Source organism: Coffea arabica, chromosome 9c (assembly GCF_036785885.1).
Source record: "Coffea arabica cultivar ET-39 chromosome 9c, Coffea Arabica ET-39 HiFi, whole genome shotgun sequence".
Lineage (NCBI taxonomy): Eukaryota > Viridiplantae > Streptophyta > Magnoliopsida > Gentianales > Rubiaceae > Coffea > Coffea arabica.
In genome coordinates, this window is record NC_092326.1 from 35,897,019 (window position 1) to 35,917,838 (window position 20,820).

General features: G+C 32.7%; 1 protein-coding gene across 1 annotated transcript; it reads left to right on the forward strand.

The window, feature by feature from the left end:
• Positions 1-5,782: 5,782 nt before the first annotated feature.
• On the forward strand, positions 5,783-8,079 carry LOC113708192 (probable caffeine synthase MTL3). Its single transcript, XM_072064631.1, has 3 exons — positions 5,783-6,219; positions 6,442-6,702; positions 7,650-8,079. The coding sequence occupies exons 1-3, from the start codon at positions 5,842-5,844 to the stop codon at positions 8,049-8,051; spliced, it is 1,041 nt and encodes a 346-aa protein (XP_071920732.1). The 5' UTR covers positions 5,783-5,841; the 3' UTR covers positions 8,052-8,079.
• Positions 8,080-20,820: the final 12,741 nt, after the last annotated feature.

A 20,820-nucleotide genomic window follows, 5' to 3' on the forward strand; every position in this document is an offset into this window, starting at 1 on the left:
TCCAATAAGTAAATATCAAGAAACGTAATACGTTTTCCTTTTTTCTTTATTGTTTTATAGCTGTAATGGGCTTTATCTTCACTTTTTCACTATTTTTTTTATTTTCGGCTGATATAAAATTTCACAAATACAATAAAAAAATAGTATCATTTTTCTTCTATTCAAATTTCTCAAGGAAGGTGAAAAATAGAAGGTTATCATTTACATTGTTGATCAATTGAGAAGGGGGACTAAGAGCCTAGGAGACATAGTTAGTATATTTTTAAAATAATATGATTATATTGACCTAAAGATATGGTATTAAAAGTATGGAAAAATCGTTCAAAATGTCTCTCACATTTCGCCAAATGAATTTTTCGTCATTCATTTTTAAAATGTTCACTTTACGTCCATTACAAATTTACCTTAACAAAATTTAATCCCAATCTATGTTTTTGACCACTTTCAGGATGAGATCACCACGTGATCTACATATAGTCATTTTTTTGATGTACAAAAAGATTAGATCCCACTTTTTAGTGATAAAAATGAATACGGATTGGGTTTGATTCCTTTTTTTTTTTTTTGAGAAAAATGAATATAGTTTGAATTAGATCCTACTTTTTTAGGGTGAAAATAAATATGGATCAGATAATTTATTTATAATGAGGTTCAAACCTGCACTCAAAAATTATAACCATCTCATTTGCTGCAACATAAAATTCACTTTTGTAGCATGCGAGGTGTTAAATCCCACGAGAAACACTAACCAACTACTAAGGCCTAAAATTCCCTCTATTATTTAGACTATCAAGAATTTTTAACAAAAGTAAAGCAATAACATTACTACAACAATGCACTTGGAAGTAGTGAAATTGGAGCATCTCAACTAAACACAAGCATTCTAGGGTGTGGAATCCACTAAATGTATCAAACTATCGATGAAGTGGTTAATTATCACTAACTACTCTTGTCTTGCCAAAGATATATTTTCCTCAAGTAATCAAGACTCGTTTTTGTTGATGAACTGATTATTGCCAACACTAGAGTTTCCCTATTTTAATTAGGGGTATGCATCGAATTCGAAATCGGTAATTCGGAACTTTGAATTTGGATTTTTTTGAAATTTGGGCATCAGAGAATCCGATCGAATTTGATTTCGAATTCACCAATTTCGAATTCAATTCGGAATTTGGTAAATTCCAATTTCATCGAATTCGAGAAATTTTATATATTATTATATAATATAAAATTTAATAGATAATATAAAATTTATATAATATTATATAATATAATTTCATATTACATATATAAAAAATATATATATATTAAAAAAAATTTGAAATCGAAATCGGTATTCGATTTTTTATTTCGAATTGTGAATTCGAAACATATGAATTAGGAAAACCTGAATTCAATTCCTATTTTCGATTTACCGATTTCGAAAATTCTGAATTCAATTCGAATTCGATCGATAAATTGAAATTTTTTTATTTTGCACACCCCTAATTTTAATGGTGAAATCATAGGTGGAGGTTTCATTAAGATGACGAAATGTGAAAAAAAATCCACCCAAGTGTATCATTTCTTTCGTGTTCTTTAGGTTTTGCTTATTCTATTTCCTTCATTGTTAACTAATCACATATATTAATAATAACTAACATGAATTATAAATTATGATTAAGCATTCACAAATGTTCATGTACAAAGTAAGTGAACTAACAAATACTAGATATAGCAATTGGTAACCACAATAAATCCATAATCAAAGTACAAATAGATTCATCTACCCTAAAACAATAAGAGTTATCTTAAATATACTGACAGTGTATATACTATCACTGTTTGATTCATGATATATGTGCAAAAATTGAATTTCAAATTCAAATTTTGCATAATTATCATTCATCAAATGTTAATAGTGTATATACTGTCAGTATAGGAAAGATTAATCTGAATAATAATATTTAGCTTAGCTAGACATAGTAGATAAAATAGAAAAGCTTAAGGCTTTAATGCAACTGAGAGGTGTTAAGCCTGTGTAATAATAAATATCTATTCAAATAAAATACAAATTTTTGTATATAGCAGTGAGTAAGGTCGAATTCACAGGGATTGGGGAAAATTTGTCTCTTTTTATAGCCTAAAGTAAGGGGAATTTTTAGACAATTTAGAAATAACTCACTAACCAATTAAAGAAACAATTAACGAAATAAATAAGAATTAAATCAACAATAAATATGATTCTAATCAAAGGTATAACTTTTCAGATACGATTCACACAACTGATTATTGATGCAAGGATGATTTAATCACTCATTAATAGATTGGTTATAACCATCTATAAGTTCTGATAGCCTACTTTTCCTTAGTTTATCGATAGTCAAGGTATGACCATTAACTATTTTCCTAACTAAGAAACAACTCTAGATATAACCATAGGATTTAATTCCCCAATCGCATTAAAAATTAGAAAAATCAAATCCGAACTAACAAACACGCTATGAAGGTTCATTGAAGTTAGATTATACGTTTTCCTAATATGGGACCAATCACGCTAGTCACCACTAGTATTAATCAATCAAATAATTACGAATTTAATTGATTAATATGGCAGTAGATTATTAGATTAATTCAAATATCGGGCCTTTGACATTCAAATAACAAAATAATCATAAGAAGTTGAAACAGAAGACGTACGAATACTAATAAATAAAAGAAATAAATAAAAATATTTAAATCTCACAGATATTTGAAACCAGAAACCGTATCTTCAAATTGACCCTTGATTAGAAAAAGGGATTAGTTGCTTTCCATTGAAAATAACTCAGGCAATTTCATTGACGAAAGTTGCCTGAGATTCAGCAACAGAAGGCGCAAAAGAAAAGAAAAGAAAAGACGAAGAGAAAAAACTCTCCGTTCTTCCTTGGTGCCAAGACTAATCACCCCTTTCGCTAAAAACAACGATGACTTTTTAAAGCCAACACAAACAAGAAGACTTCCTTGTTCTCACGTCTCTTACTTTCCTAAACTACTAACACTTCCTAATTTTCTCCAAAGAAAACCAGATTCCCTAAATTGACAAAAGATAACCTATTTGTTTCTTAATACAAAAAGAAAAACCAATTATCTCAGATAAGGAAACATGCTTCTAAGAACTTTGATTTGAATTGGGATACTACCACGCGTAGTAAAATCTCGAGCCTCCGAAACTTGACAGCAGGATTTGAACGGGCCCACAAAGAACTGGCTAAAAATTTTCATTAAACCACTTTTTACTCCTTTTCTCGTCATATTTCCACAATTGGTACAAATTACCAAATATGAGTAGAATTTATCTATTAATACAATATTTGGCTAAAATTAAGAGGGAAATAATCACAAATTTAATAAAAAAAATGCAACCTATCAGCAACCAAACATAAATCCAACAATAAAGAAAGAAGGATCGAAAAAACTACTCATTCAATTGAAAAACAAGGTTTTCAATTTCCATTATCTTCAAAATATTGAGCACATCAAGAGTTCTCCAAGAAAAATGAAATACTAAGCTAACTAAAAAAACTAGAGAAATATGTTCAAGAAAACTATATTTAGTCCTATACTTCTAGTTGTTGCTTGTTGCTAGAGAATCAAGAAAAAGCGGTCTTTGAGCTCCCAAAATGCTGCTGCAACATCCCCTCAAATGTCCCTAAAAAAGTGTGAAAATGATGTAAGTGGAAGGTGCTAGGACCGGAGCCGTGATTGGTTTGTGATCTAATTGGTTGAACCGGCCAGTTCAACTCAGGTTTCAAAACATTGCCTATTAGTGCTCTACGCCAATGTTTCAAAAATCAGACCGGACTGACCGGTTGAATCACGAACTAGCCATGCCTCTGGTCCGGTTCAATTAAAAATCTAAAGAATCAATTGAACCGGTCAAGATCGGGTTGAACCGGTGACAACCGGTAAAAAATGGGAGGTTCAACCGGTTTTTATTAAGTATTTATTTTTTAAAATAAATATTTTTGTTTTATTCAAAATTTTTAATACTAAAATGAATAAAAAATTATTAAACCTTTAAATCGGAGCCGAACCTATCGAACCGTGAACCGGAAGGTTCTTCGATTCACTCTCCGGTTTGGGTTTAAAAATATTGCTCTACGCTACTAACACGTTTTCATTTCAGCTTGGACGTTATGTGTCATGTTTCACATGGACAAAACATGTTGTGCCTACGTGATAAAGATGAGGGCAACGTTGAAAAAAAAATCAAAAGTGACTTTAATTTGACAAACATTTTGGAATGTTTCAAAATAGAAGGTATTACACTGTTAATGGGATGGAAGAAGTAATACAACTTTTCAGTGTTATGCAATGTTTTGAAAACCGGACCGGACCGGCCGGTTCGACCTGTTGAACCTCGAACCGGCCATGACACCGGTCCGGTTCAATGACATTGTTGACTTTGCTAGAAACCCGGTCAAAGACCGGTTGAACCGTGAAAACCGCCGAACCGGATTGAACCAGCGGTTTTCCGGTTTTCAGCTTTCCTTTTTTTTTTTTTTTTTTTTTAAGTTTTGCAAAATGCAACAATCAAGATTCGAACCAAGACCTTTGTAATAAAAGACTAATGTATTAACCGTTGCACCATCACATCTTATTAGTTTTTTTTGATAACTTATTTATATAAAGCAAATACTCATATTTCTTTTTTCCATTTTTCTTACAAAATCTCATCCCCTCATGGCTCTTTCTTTTTAATTTTCAACTCTCTCTCTCTCTCTCTATCATCTTTTCTTTTGTCACTCCCTTTTTAATCAAACCTCTTTATTTTTAATTTATTAATATTTTCTTCCATCTTTTAATTTTGTTTTTGTCCATTAAATTGAAAAAAGTTAAAAAAGAATTTTTTTTAACCCAAATTATTTAATGCCACAACCACTCACTTTTATCTTATTTTTTGTTTCTTATCAAGTTTACATTTCTATTTTCGATTTTCTTGATTTCCTTCGAACTCCAAATTTTCTTTTTTAAATTGCAATATCTAAATCTCAAAACGTAAATTAAAATTTAAATTCATAATATCTAAATTCTCAGATACATGAATTTTGTATAATTTCAAAATATTGTGATATTTTGGGGTTGGATTTAGATATAATTGAAATTGAGATGAAATTTATTTGTTTTAACTTATAATTTAAAAAATTTATTTTTAAAAATCCAAGTTATTAAAAAATAGTAAACTTTTCATCATATAAAATATTAAATTAGTCCATTACATGTCTTATTTTGTACATATATATATTTATATAAATTATTTTTTAAAAAATTCATTGAACCGAGGTTGAACCAGTTCGACCGGTTGAACCTCGACCCTTTCACTTCATCGGTTCAATTAACGGTTCGGTTTTTAAAACATTGGTGTTATGCATACCATTTACTTCGTGTCTCGTTTTCATTGGCTGTACCTTTCTCTTTCATTAATCCGTGTACTAACTGGCTTTCTCTTTGACCAGCTGACAGATTTTCTGTCAATTCAAATGCACTTCACGCACGTATGTAGCCAGTTAGTACACGGATTTAAGAAAATTCTGCTATTTAAGTCCGAAACTTCGTTCTATTATCAATCATTTGCCGACACTTTCTTCAGCAGTCTCGATTCGATTAAGTACTAGAGATCAGAAATGGAACTCCAGCATATACTGCATATGAATGGGGGCGAAGGCGACACAAGCTACGCAAAGAATTCATCCTACCAAGTCAGTCTGTCTCTCTATCTCTCTCTTAACGCATACAAACACACACACGCAGAGTAATACTAACTCATGCTATGACACGTTAATCTCTATAACAGTATATCTTTTTTTTCTTGAACGATGCATGCGAGAATTGTTGCCGGCCAACTTACCCAACATCAACAAGTGCATTAAAGTTGCGGATTTGGGTTGCTCTTCTGGACCAAACACACTTTTAACAGCTTGGAACATCATACAAAGTATCGACAAAGTTGGCCAGGAAAAGAAGAATGCATTAGAACCTCCCACCATTCAGATTTTTCTGAATGATCTTTTCCAAAATGATTTCAATTCGGTTTTCAAGTCGCTGCCAAGCTTCTACCGCAAACTTGAGAAAGAAAACGGACGCAAAATAGGATCGTGCCAGATAGCCGCAATGCCTGGCTCTTTCTACGGCAGACTCTTCCCCGAGGAGTCCATGCATTTTTTACACTCTTCTTACGGTCTTCACTGGTTATCTCAGGTCTTTGAATTAATCCCTTTTATCCTTTTCCTTTTTCTTGTAGCAAAAATCGTTCATGATTTTCATTCAATCTCAAGGTATCCACAAGAATCCAAGAAAGAGATTTCTTAAGAAACCAACAACATTTTTTATTTAAAAAATTGGCGGCTCATGATTTATATTCCCACATGCAATGCTAACAAAATGCTCCAACAATATAAGTTACCAGCTTTAGACGTGCAGGTTCCCAGTGGTTTGGTGACTGAATCGGGGATCAGTGTGAATAAAGGGAGCATTTACTCTTCCAAAGCAAGTTGTCCGCCCGCCCAAAAGGCATATTTGGATCAATTTATGAAAGATTTTACCACATTTCTAAGGATGCATTCGGAAGAGTTGGTTTCACATGGCCGAATACTCCTTACTTTCATGTGTGAAGGAGATGAATTCGACGGCCCGAATATCTTTGACTTACTTGACATGGCATTAATGGACTTGGTCGTCGAGGTCTTAATCTCTCTATCTCTTTCATGATTATGAGATGCTTCACTAAGGAGTGGCAATTTTTTTTGGGGTTTGTGTTGGGGGGGGGGGGGGCTCCTCCCACCTCGCCCGGTCCCATATCCCCTCCCCATGGGTGTCCTCCCTGTTGGCTAATTATATTTTTTATTGACATTATTTGTCTACATATAGAATATCAATAAGAACCTTATAAATCACTATTTACACATATAAATCAATATGTAAAAAATTTAATTAAATTGAAGATAGCCATATCATTATTTTATCATATAAATTATGATTTTTTTGTTCTTAAATTATAATACACGTGCACATGCGCACACACATATATAAATAATTGATATGTAATTATTATGTGTATGTGTATACACGTGTGAAACTATATACAAATATTTATTTTTTAAACTTTATTTTAGTAGTAGGGGATGGGGTGGCAGATAGGTAGGGGGTATCCTTCCCGTCCCCTACCTCGTTTAAAGCGGGAGGAGAAAAATGTCCTCCACCTTGCCCCACCTTATTACCCACTTCCCCACCCTATTACATCTGTTCTCATTGCCATCTCTAGATACTTGTTATCACACAACTTCAATACATTTAAGATAATTCTTTCCTTGAGTTTCGTCTGGCCTCCACCAAATCAATTTGTTGAAAGTTAGAAATATAGTGGGATTTAATTTGTCAGGTATTTTTTTTCCCTTTTTAGTAAAAAAAAGTATTGGAAAGGAAGAAATCGTTCATTATTTAATTTTTTGGCAACTTTTCTATATGAAGTATGAACTAAAAGCACAAGTAATAATAATATATTCATTTTGAAATTAAGGAAAAAAACTGTACCTTTTTTGTCCTAGAGTTGAGGTTTTAGCAAATTGGCTGATTTCCAAGTCTCGTGCTTTGAATAATTTGAATTGAATTGATGATTGGCATATCTGCAGGGACATCTGGAGGAAGAAAAATTGGATAGTCTCAATCTTCCAAACTATACACCTTCAGTAGAAGAAATAAGGTACATAGTTGAGGAGGAAGGTTCTTTTGAAATTTTGTACCTGGAGACTTTTAAGCTCCGTCATGATGCTGGCTTCTCCATTGATGATGATTACCAGTTACGATCCCATTCCCAAGTATACTGCGATGAACATGTTAGAGCAGCGTATGTGGCATCATTCATTAGAGCAGTTTACGAACCCATCCTCGCAAATTATTTTGGAGAAGCTGTCATACCTCACATATTCCATAGGTTTGCGAAGAATGCAGCAAAGCTTCTCCGCATGGGCAAAGGCTTCTTTAATAATCTTATCATTTCTCTTGCCAAAAAACCAGAGAAACCGGACATGTAAATGTTTGTTTTTAGATATGTAGTACCAAGCTGATATCATGTGTATGGGAAGACTTTTATTTGGCATAAGCGACCGAGGATTTGATTACATATGTACGATGGCTTCCCTTCCATTCAAGTGTGGCAGTTAGACGTGTACATTTTTCAATGCATTTCTAACTGCGTTACACCCAAAAGCTATGGACAAATTCAATGGTCGTTAACTATTGTGCCCGTAAAATTTTTTAAAGCAAAAGTTCACAAATTTAATGTTTTCAGGTGAACACATTACATTGACAGTGAAACGCAGTTTAATTGACAAGACGTTTTATTTATAACCTGTTTAGAGATTATGCGTTCTAGTAATTAAAAATCACTATTAATCCTTTTTAAGAGAAAACAAAATGGTGGACATATCACACAAATTATTGTACTGTAAATTAGACTAATGTTTGCTAATTTAATTCAAAGTAGCATAGTGCAAGATTTGAGAATTATCACATTTTTTGCCACTTAATAAATTAATGAACATATCTATATGGAAAAATCTTGAGTAGACTTGATATATTACCTCTCTCTTGTAGTTTTTGTGGTCACTCAAGTGACTTTCAAATCCGGCTTGAGTGATTTGGAAAATGATTTGTCATGAGAGTTACAAGATTTTGAGTCCAGTTTCTTAAAACACGTCCGCTTTTTAAAGATGATTTTTTTATGTCAATGTGTATTTCCCAAACCATGTCGAATTTGGAAATTGTTGTGGTTAAGCTACATCTTGTGAACCTTTTATTTTCGTCTCTACCTCTTTTTTTTCTCTAACTTTTCTCTACTTCTTCTTCTCATCTAGAATATGAGTGACTAAAGAAAAGAAATTGATGGTTTTATGAGAGTTCTTTATCGAGAATAATATGTGAGAGAGATGAGTTGAATACCAATTCCATTTGACTCTTGTGGGCAGAAAAAAAATACTAGTACTATTTTACTGGGTTTGAATCTTTGTTCTTGTTGAAAACTAAATATAGGTTAGGGACTTGTATATAATTTAGTTAAAGTCCCTAATTATCTGATGTAACTATATTGATTCCCAAAACATTTTTTTTTCTTTCTCAAATTGTCCTTCAAATATTTGTGAGACATTTTTACTCTTCAAAAACGCTTGTGAACATCACATGCATGGCTTTCCATTTCTTAACCCCAAAATTAGATGGAATGACCAAAAAAAAACACACACTTGTTAGAGTTGAGTGACATTTTCTGCTAAAAAATAGTTTAATGACCAAAAGACGTAAAACTTAAAAGTTTAGTGATATTTTTTGCCATTTGCTCTACTAATATTAATAAATTTTTGAGTGCATGAATAGTCAAAATAGTCACTACATTATTCAAAATGGCACGATTTGATCATCTAACATTTTTTATGGCCAAAAAAGTCATTCAACTGAAAAAAAAAAAGTGAAATGCCGGTCAAGATATTTTTCTTGCATGGCTTTGGGTCTTATCTTTTATATAAGGAAACAATTTGAGAATGCCGGTCAAGATGCTAAGGTGGCGACCATGGCCAATGAATCATGAAAAGAGTTCTATCTTTCTACCTAAAGAAAATAGAGGAAAAATGAATCCAAAAAAAGATTTCTTTTTCTTTGCAGTTATTCTTTTTTATTCCTTTCCAATTCTGCTTTCTGCACTTTTGTTTCATTCACTTAAAATGCTTTATGGATTCTTTCATGAGAAGCAGCTGTTAAGACCGCCCTTAGCACTTTCACAAGGAGCAATGTTAAAAAGAACTGCACTAGAGAGGACGGTGTCAAAATCCAGGAAGATGGTGAAAACGGTGGCGTTTTGGTGATGTGGGACGAGAAGTTTCAGTGTGTGTTGGTAGTCTTTCTGGATACAAGGATAAAGAGAGGGAGAAACCGGATGGTTTACCTATACAAATTGACAAAATGATCTGAATAGGGTTTTTTTTTTTTTAAGTTGAGTGACTTTTTTTGCCATAAAAAATATTGGGTGATCAAATCGTGCCATTTTAAATAATTTAATGACAATTTTTTTTGGTCATTGCCTCTAAGTTTTTACATACAGATGAACACTTCTGCGGCACCTACAAATATTTGTTATTCCAAAAATATAAGTTTTGGAATTATTCGCACACAATTTGAAAAATTAGTTCTTAGGTTTACGAAGTTTAAAAAATTTTAAAGTTACATCTTATTTGATCGGACTATATTTTATCAAATTATCTTTCCTATATACGTTGATCCGAAAAAATTGAAGATTCATAATTCTTACCATCACAATAATTTTGAATTTATTTCAAATTATCAATGAAAGTTAGTTTAAGAATAAATTCATCTAAAATTTCCAAATACAAGGTGTGAACCTTTTTGAGTGGAGTGAGAAAACCAATTCTTCAAATCATTTTTTTTCAAACTTCAAAGTCTTCAAAAATAAGAATTATTCAAGTGGATGGTAAACTTTTTATTTATAATACGAAATTAAGTTATTATGATTTTTATTTATAATAGGGTAAAGATAAATTTTATAAAAGAAACCTGTAGAAGATCAAATTGATGATGATTTGCAGATTATTTTAATAAATTGAAGAGGTTCGATTACTTACCTTGAAAAAGATGCATTTAACAAAATTGATAATGCAACATTTAAAAAAAAAAAAAAGTATTCGTAGGGTACAATTATAACCTGTATATAATATTAGTAACTTTTATTTTTTTAAAAAATAAATTTTACTGTACTAAATTTTGACCACACTTACTGCGGGGTCTTAGCTCCGCCCCTGACAAAAGGCAAAGTATAATGAATGCTTTATTTCTTTATATTGTCATGCACCAAATCAATCCTTGGTGAACAATATATCTAAACCTTATATATCATTTGTGGGTTGATTAGAGTTATAATTTGGTTGCATTACTTCCACTATTACAAGCTCTTTGAATTTTTGTCAAAAAATAAATTTCAAATTATTTGTGATGCAAATAAAATATTATTTAAAATAGTTTTGATATCCAAACACACTCTATATATTACCGACCAAATACTGGCCCCAAGGAGCCTTGCCAGTTAGAGAAGCAGTGAATAGAAGAACAGGAATGGGGGATCCTATTTGCAGAACCTGTGGAGAGGCACAGGAAACAATTGAACATTTATTGCTAACATGCCCACACACGATGGAAATCTGGAAGGCAGCTCCTATTCAATGGGAGGGAGCTAAGGATCAGCAGCGAGATTTTAGAAGGTGGTGGCTCAGAATCATAGAAGCAAGAACAAGACTAGAAGGGAAGGAACACATTGGCTTGACTGCAAACATTTTGTGGCAGGTGTGGAAAGATAGAAATAAGAAGGAATTCGAGAGTTTAACTACATCCCCACCATTGAGAACAGTAGAAAGAGCACATAAAGAATGATTAGAGCAAGAGGAGGTGGAAAAATCAAAGGATAGGAAGAGTACAGAAGAAACAGTCCATATGCAGAACCAACAAAACCAGGGCAATGAAGATGAAGGAACTATGGTCATGGACGTGGCAACAGCTACAATGAATGAATAGCACAAACTTGGTATTGGAGTCACAGTTAGGACAACCTCAGGCACGAACATCGCAGAATGGAAGCTGAAAGAGAGAAGCCTAGGGAGCAAAGTACTAGATGATGCGCTAGCATTAAACTAGTATTAAGCAAAGCTGTGCAACAACAGTGGAGCAGAATCAGACTCAACCTTGCTAACAAGAAGCTGTTGAAGCAACTAACACATACACAACCCCTGGATAGCAGAATGGCTACATTGTTGGAGGATATTGCGAACCTACAGAGACTGTTTTACATGTGCTCTTTTTGTTTGAGTAGGGAAGGAAATATGATAGATAGCAAGAAGCTTAGTGCTGATGCCTTTGGCATTATTGTGGATGAGGAAAGGAATTTTCCTCAGTGTTGTTGAACACTTTTTGTATACTTCTCTCGAGCCGTTGCTTGCACATGTAACCTTTATTTACAGTAATGAAATTCTCCTATCGTTTCGACAAAAAAAAAAAAAAATACTGGCCCCAAAGAAATTGCACTTCAGTATTTTTGAAGTAGTTAAAGGGAAGAAAAAGTAGTTAAAGGGATAATCGTCCAGAATATTTTGAACTAGTTTGACGTGGACGCGGTCAATACATGTTGTCAAGTCCGAGAAGCTCGGGATTTTTTATGCACGCAAAGGTTTCGTAGTTCATGTCAAACTCTGAGCAGATTTTGACAGAAAATTGAGGAGATATCTTTATTAGTTATAGAATTTAGTTAGAAAATAATGAAAATTATCGTTTGAAGCTTCCTTTTCCGCTTAGGAGTTTATTTCATTTTAGCATGCTGCAAACTAGGAGAAAAAGGTAGGAATTGAGGACGGCTGGTTTTCTCGCTTGACTAGTACTTCCGAAAGAAAAGAATTTTGGGGGACCCCCGGGGACTCTTTGCTTCAAAAGAGAGGGAAACGACAGACTTTTGTTCTTAGTTTTTGGTGGCCGCATGTCCATAGAGATTCACCATAAGTTTGCATTGAGATTTTTCCCAATGAGGAGCGGTAATTTCTTTTGCTAGTCAAGGGATAATGAAGGATTTGGTTCATCTATAACTATGAGATCTAATTGTTTTCATTTGTTTCTTTTATTTATTGATATTCGTATGCTCTCTGATTTAATTTCTTATGGCTATTATGTTATTTGAATATCAAATGCTTGATATTTAAATTAATCTAATAACTTAATACCAATTAGAGTAATTAAATTCATAATTGTTTAATTGCTTTAAACTAATGGTAACTGGCATGATTGGATTTATGTTAGGGGAACATATGAGTTAACTTAAAATAACCATTGTAGCCTGTTATTTGGTTAGAATAGAGATTTTTTAATTCTTAAGGCAATTGGGAAATTGAACTTAAGGTTGTACCTAGAGTTATTTTTTGATTAGGGCAGTTGTTAACGGTCATACCTTAATCACCAATACAATAAGGAAAAGTTGACTGTTATCGCTTGTTTGGCAGTTATAACTTGTTTGTCAGTGAATAAATGAAATTATTGTTGCATCCATGATCAATTGAGTGAACTATCTCCGAAGTTATTTCTTGGCTAGAGTTTATTTATTATTGTTTCAATTTTAATAAATTATCAGTTAGGTCTTTTTGTTTGAGTTGTTTAATTATTCTCATTTTTATAAAAATCCCCCATGCTCTGTACACTAGAAGAAACGAATTATCCCCAATCCCTATGGATTCAACCCTACTCACCATTATATACAAAATTTATATTTTTTAAGTCGGTATTTATTATTACATAGGTTCGACACCTGTCAATAGAAGTGTTAAAGGATTTGTTTTCAAAAACCTTCGAAAATTCAAGATTCAAATTTGAATTTAGTATGAAATATAAATAAAGGTGAGGGTAACATTAATAAAAAGAGATCAAAAGTAACTTTGATTTTAATAAAATGAAAAATATTTTAAAATATTTTATAATGAAAAATATGATATTTTCAATAGAACGAGTGAGTAATAAATATAACTTTTCTTATCGTTTGAAAAAATATATATAACTTTTCTGCAATATGCCTATCGTTCCCATTGGCTGTGGCTTTCTCTTTGACCAGTTGACAGATTTTCTGTCAATTCAAATGCACTTCACACACGTATGTAGCCAGTTAGTACACGGATTTAAGAAAATTCCGCTATTTAAGTCCGAAACTCCTTTGTACCATCGATAATTAACCGACACTTTCTTCAGCCGTGCCGATTCGGCAATGAGGGAGCCAAGGGGGCTAAGCGGTGCTAATGCCCCGTAAGTTTTGAAAATTTTAATTTATATATCTATGTGTGCGTATGAATTAGTCACCTTTGATTTATTTTTTTTTCAAAAAAAGTTATTTATATTTTATTGTGCTAATTATTTAACATTCAAAAATTAAACATATAATTTGGTAATCCATAGTAAATTGACCCAATTTGATATATTATAATAATAAAAGACTCAATTCATAATTATCAATGGGTTAAAACAAAAATAATTACTTTATTGGTCCACATACAAATATACAACTTAACCTAATTGATAAAAAAATTAAAATTAGTGATCTATACTCTTGTTGACCCATATACAAATATACAAATAATTACTTGAAGGCTTGGTGAAAACAAGAAATTGAGTGATCTATTTTGTTGTTGACAGATTGATTATATTTATTCTCACTCTTTCTATGTCAACTGCAACTATAGAACGGGCATTTTCAATTATGAATGTACGCGATAAAAATTTCAAGTCTGCAAAACAACAAGAAAAAGAAATACACGACAAATATGTACTATATAAACTTAGAAAAATATGTATGTACAATCTCTGAAAGTTTCTCGAACTTATGGAGAGCTTCCTTCGATTCTTCTCCTCGAACACCAATCCAAGGGCTTCGCAGCTTGTTCTTGGATCAACCACCGACTCCTTCAAATCTTGATATGGAAGATTTGAAGGATTTGAAAATACTTGAAGGCTCAAGCCTTGATATGCGGAAGACTTGAGGAGCTTTGAGACCCAGACCTTCGTAGCTTGAAGCTTCAATACTTGAGTGTATGAGATGCTTCTTGATATCTCTGTGTCCCCTTAACTTGGTTGACAGACCTCTATTTATAGTTGTAGCAAGAGGTGGAGGTTGAGATCATGTACACCACTCTACTTGCCTAGTAAGACGTACAGTCATATTAGAACTGTGCCAGTTAAATATTATCTCTTCATTAATAAAGAGATAAGTAATTTCTCGATTGGCCAGACTTGTGGGGACACGTGACGTGGCGCCATTTTACTGGCCAGGCCATTGCAGTATATAAGAGATATACTTGGATTAAACAATTCTAAATATTATCCCTTTAATAAGAAATAAATATTTAGATGTTTATCCAATAAATACATGATATGATATGATTTGGTTGGTGGAGATACCCCTGCAATTTGAATTGATTTGGAACACCTCACCCTGACACGTGGCAAAATATAATTGGCTGCTTAATAACCAAATTTTCCAAGTGTACATGACATATGGCAATATTCGATTGGACAAAAATATTTTAATAGACCAATGGTAATTTTTAGAATTTAATTAAAATTCCATTGTCTACAAATGCCCCCTCGAAACTTGTCTGCGAAAAGTAAAACTTGAACGGACAAGTTTCGACATTCTTCGTTTTTTTTTCCATTTTTTTTCCCATTTTGATTTGGATGCCGCAAGGCCGAAATTTAAGCGTTGACGGGTATTTTACATACGTGCAAGCTAAAAAATACCGAATTACACCCGTTCACTGCAAGTATACAGATCAACTAGTAGTTTAGGGTATATATCGGGTCGATCCCACAAGGAAGAGTGAACAATTACCGGTATTACTAAAGCTTCTCTATTATTTAGATTATCAATGAATTATAATAAATTTTACCTACTCAAATTATACAAAATAACAAATAAAAGCTCCTTAGGTTGTGGTATCCCTAACTACTCATGCAAGTGCTATATTGGATCATTAATTACTACATTTAGGCTAGTTATGGTGTAATTTCCTTAAACATGTGAAACCTACTTTCGTAGTGAATCAACTATACTCATAACTAATCCATACCTATTTTCATGGTTATGAAATTAGCTACAAGTTCATTATTTCAATGAAATTACATGAAATGAATCACTAAAAACCACATAAGTGCACCTCTACTTTCGTGAGTGTACTCCCTATGTTTAGCACTTCTTGAACTAGTGTTAAATCTCAATTTTCATTGCAGAAATAACACCTTAAATAATCACAATCAATGGTACCAGATTAATCATGATTTAAGAAGCCAAAGTGCTAAATAACTTGCTCAAATACTAGCAATCAAATAGCCAAATAATAAATACTCACAATCATAGGAAGTTCAACCAAACCCAAGGTATAAACTTTAAAGACACATATTAAATATAAATTCCAGAACTTGCATAATAACCATATTTAAGAATCCAATATAAAAGATAAAGAATTGGAGTAGAGATAACCCATGTCACTTGAGCTTCAACTCCTCCATCTTCATCTCCATCTTCATCCTAATCTAGCTATTATACAAGATGGATTAACTACACTTACTACACTATCCTACACTAACGAAATGAAAGAACTACATTTCTGCACTTCAAGTTCTCTCCCGTATGTTCCTGAATGAATGAATGTCAGACCACCCAAATGTCTCTGCATATAAACTGATGAAGAGCTCTTCTCCAGTCAAATTTTGCTGCTATGATTCTTCAAATCTCCTTTTGTTAAGATAGTCAAAAACCATTGTTTTTGACTTGAAAATAAGCCACCTTTATTGCCCTTTTGTCTTCTGAAGCATGTGCACCGAATTCACTTTCCAACTTATAGCTGGAAAGTAGTCTGAACACAAGAGAATTGACTGAACAAATTGTAGAATTTCGGCCAGAAAACGCGCCTATACAAAACGCGGCTACAACTCGCGTTTTGTGCACTCGCGTTTTCACTTTGTCCTTACTTCAACTGCAATTTTCTCCATGATGCAGGCCGAACTGGATTTTGTGCAAAACACCAAAGTTGTAGCCCTTTGAGTTAGCGTTCCAATGCTTCAAGAATCATCCAAATTGGAGCTTTTTACCTTGAGATATGACCGAAATACTATAGACTGGTCGGAGCTCTGTTTTCCACTTTGGACAGCTGAGTTGAATTTCGGTATTTCAATTTTTGCACTATGAAAACGGCTGAATTGGACTTTGATGTCTTTATACCGAATTTAGATCTATCTCTTAGCTTCAAAATGGTACCAAGATCACCTTGATCCGATCTGTGTAGCTCCAGATATAGTCAAAATACCAAAACGTGTCAGAGTTGTCAAACCTGACTTTTCTTGCATTTTTCCTTTTACACTTCATATTTTATTTTCACCACTTAAATTCATCTTCAATCATCCAAATATCTTCCCAATGCATTTCATTTGATGATTGAATCATTAAACCTACAAAATATGAAATTTTTACCATAAAAATCCATAAAATGCAATGTTTAGCCATTTTAACATAAAATGTAGTTTTCTACCAAAACCTTAGTTATTTTAGTTATAAAACTAAATAATCTAGCCAAAATTGACTAATAAAATGCACTTAAAAATATGTAAAATAAACCCTTGTCAAATACCCCCACACTTGAATCATTGCTTGTCCTCAAGCAATAAGAAATACAAAACCAACAATGATTCAAAATTTGAAAATAAACATATGTAGCATTTCAACTTCATTTCCTTAAAACAAAGTAAATAACTATTATGCAATTATTCAATAACCTCAAGTACTCATAATATCAAGTAAAGGAGAGCCAATTAAACCGTCATTATAACAAATTCAAATCAATTTTTCATCTTTACCCAATCTTACAAGTAAGTAACTCATATGGTCAATAATATGCTTCCTAAACTCATGATCTTTTTTTATTTAACTTAAAGAGGGATTTATTTATATAATATAGTTAAATATTACTTAAGTTGTGAAAGTATCTTTTTACGCGAGGATCGACATTTTTAGATGAAGATCACCGGTTACTCAACACTTCACATACTCAAGTTGCTTTGCATACTCTTAATTCAAGTACCGTTTTACGCGAAAGTCGACATTTGTAGATGAAGACTCCCGGTTACTAAGTACAAGAATCATTGGAGTAGAATAAATAAATTTTTTTTTCACTTTTTTTTTCTTTTTACAGCAAAGATAATAATAAATTCCTCAAAAGAATAATCATGAGAAGAGTATTGCACTTATTGACCATATTTATCACTTAACTTATAAAATCAAATAAAGCGAAGAAATTTCATCAAATATGCAAAAAAATATAGGCATAATTTTCTCCACTTTAAAAGATATAGTTTCATACAAATGCAAAAATTATAATCACATAATAGTCATTTCCAAGTTAAATGAGAAAAGAAGTGCTTAAACCACATATATTTATCTCAAATGTAGAAGAAATTTGAACTACTAATGGTATGAAACTTGTTACCCCTTTGGAAAAAATTGAAACTTTTTGGGGCAAGTTTGCAGTTTTGGACAAGATTGTAGAAAAATTTGAATTTTAACACAAGTCCAATATTTGCAACTAATAAGTCAATCACATACAATGTATATAATCTCAATTCTCCCCCCACACTTAACATACACATTGTCCTCAATGTGTAAAAAGGAAAATCAAGATAAAGAAAGTAATACTCCCCTATGATGTGATTGAATATGAAGCTTCAAGGTACGTTGTTCGCCTGTCTTCATCGCTTCATGAGTTCCATTTGGTAACCATTAGTGATATAAACCTAAAAATGGAAAATGAGAAACAAAAGTGATAACAAAGGCTCAAAACATCAAAACGGCGATCCGTAACTTCAAGCCCTTGTTTTGGTGATGTACCTATAAAAAATACACAATAAGCAACTCAAGGTACAAGAAAATATATGAGGAAAAGAAGAAAAAGAGAATCAAGGAAACTGCATTTTTTTGTTTAAAAAAAAATGCTCAGAAAACGTGAGTAGAAACGCGCCTTTAACTTGCGGTTTTGAAGGCGCGTTTCTTCCCAAAAGTTGCAGTACTAAAAACGCGGTTCTGTGAGAAAACGCGACTTAAAGTCGCGTTTTCAATGGCGCGTTTTTATCTTTGATCCAGGCAACAAAACGCGACTTCCTTAAAAACGCGACTTAAAGTCGCGTTTTAATGGCGCGTTTTCTGTTCTGCAGGTGCAGAATTGAAAACGCGATTCTGTGAACACGCGACTCAGAGGCGCGTTTTCTTGAGAAACGCGTTTTCTGCTGCGAATTTTAGCAGAAATTCAACTTTTGAAAATTTACAAATAATACCCCAATCACTCAAAATGCATCATAAGTCATTTGTTTGTAAAATTTATCAATGTGCACACATGTAAAACATTAAAAACATGCATTTTAGCCCCTTTTAACGGATAAAAAATAACAATTACTCAAATCGAGGGGTTGAGTTCCTTGATCAAATTTCGCCTTTTTCACCTCATTTGGTCACTTTTGCTTCCATTTCCAATACCTACAAATGAAAAATAACAAAATCATTCAAACACATACTTTAAACATAAAATCACCCCAAAATAACATAAACTTAAACAAACATTGGGTTGCCTCCCAATAAGCGCTTCTTTAAAGTCAATAGCTTGACTATTTCACCTCATTTTTCAAGGAGGTTTAGTTAACGAATAATCCACCATTTTAGGCCGTGGTGGATCATTAAAAGGTGGCTTAATCGCGAAAGCCACATAATCTAATGATATGAGAAATGAAAGTGACTTACATATTCCAAGTGTTTCATAAATATTATCATGAATATGCACCACTTGAGAACTTACCAAAGGAAATGTCATGAGAGTATCTTGGGCAGGAATACCTTTAGAACCTATACTTTCAATGCACTCCTCAAGAGGGGTGAAAAATGAGTCATTAAAACTCACCTCTTGAGGTTCAAAGTTAGTTCCAAAGATATTATCATGTGAAATGGACATTTGCTCATTGAAACACAATTGTGATTTATCATTTTCATCAAAATGCAACCCATTTTCACATACAACATTCCCACCATTCATGCTAGGATCATTTTGCAATTTACTAGAGGAAATAACTTCACACAATGCATTCAATTGCTCATTTATTCTATCAAAGTGAGAAGCTAATTCATCTATTCTTTCCTCAATCCTATCAAAACGGTCAGAAGTTGCATTAGCTAATTTTTCTAAAGCTAACTCCCAAGATGGCTTAGAATCATTAGCTACCATTTCAATTGCCAACTCCCAAGATGGTTTTGATTCATTTTGGACACATTCAGGTTGGTAATCGTAAAAATATGAAGAATTACTATAAGTAAATTGATTATCCCAACCATAAGCAGGAGAATTACTCCAATTAGCACTATATTGATCAAAACAAGGATTGTAATGCTCTAATTCATCATAATAATCCACATTTTGTGCTTGCATACATGTATTAGTAGCATGATAACCTCCACACAAGTCACAAATCACATGATAAGAATTAAAAGCATTAAAATTCCTCCCTTGCTCAATTTCATGCATAATTGTATCCATTTGAACTTGCAACATCATAACATCAAATTTAGTTTTTAAGCACTTCAAACCATTTTCAAAAGACATACCTTTGGTAATTTCTTGGTAACCTCTATTGAAGGAGTTTTGCACTTGGTAACCATCCATTGCCAATCTTCCATTTCTCAAGCATTGTCCTCCAACTTGACATATCCTCCTCATCACCTAAAATTGCCTTTAAACAACTTAAGAGCAAGATTAGTAAGAAAAATAGGTGATAAAACACATACACATATAAAATACTAAAATAACAGAAAATAACATTTACACTATAACTAATAAAATGTCTAAACTAATAAAGTTGCTCTTCACACCGATATTGCCAAATCTTCCCCGGCAACGGCGCCAAAAACTTGACGGGTATTTTATATACGTGCAAGCTAAAAAATACCGAATTACACCCGTTCACTGCAAGTATACAGATCAACTAGTAGTTTAGGGTATATATCGGGTCGATCCCACAAGGAAGAGTGAACAATTACCGGTATTACTAAAGCTTCTCTATTATTTAGACTATCAATGAATTATAACAAATTTTACCTATTCAAATTATACAAAATAACAAATAAAAGCTTCTTAGGTTGTGGTATCCCTAACTACTCATGCAAGTGCTATATTGGATCATTAATTACTACAT

Coding starts and splice junctions, on each gene's coding strand:
- LOC113708192 (XM_072064631.1), top strand. CDS start 5,842: ATGCGAGAATTGTTGCCGGCCAACTTACCCAACATCAACAAGTGCATT. Junction 6,220..6,441: donor GTCTTCACTGGTTATCTCAG/GTCTTTGAATTA, acceptor TTAGACGTGCAG/GTTCCCAGTGGTTTGGTGAC. Junction 6,703..7,649: donor TAATGGACTTGGTCGTCGAG/GTCTTAATCTCT, acceptor GCATATCTGCAG/GGACATCTGGAGGAAGAAAA.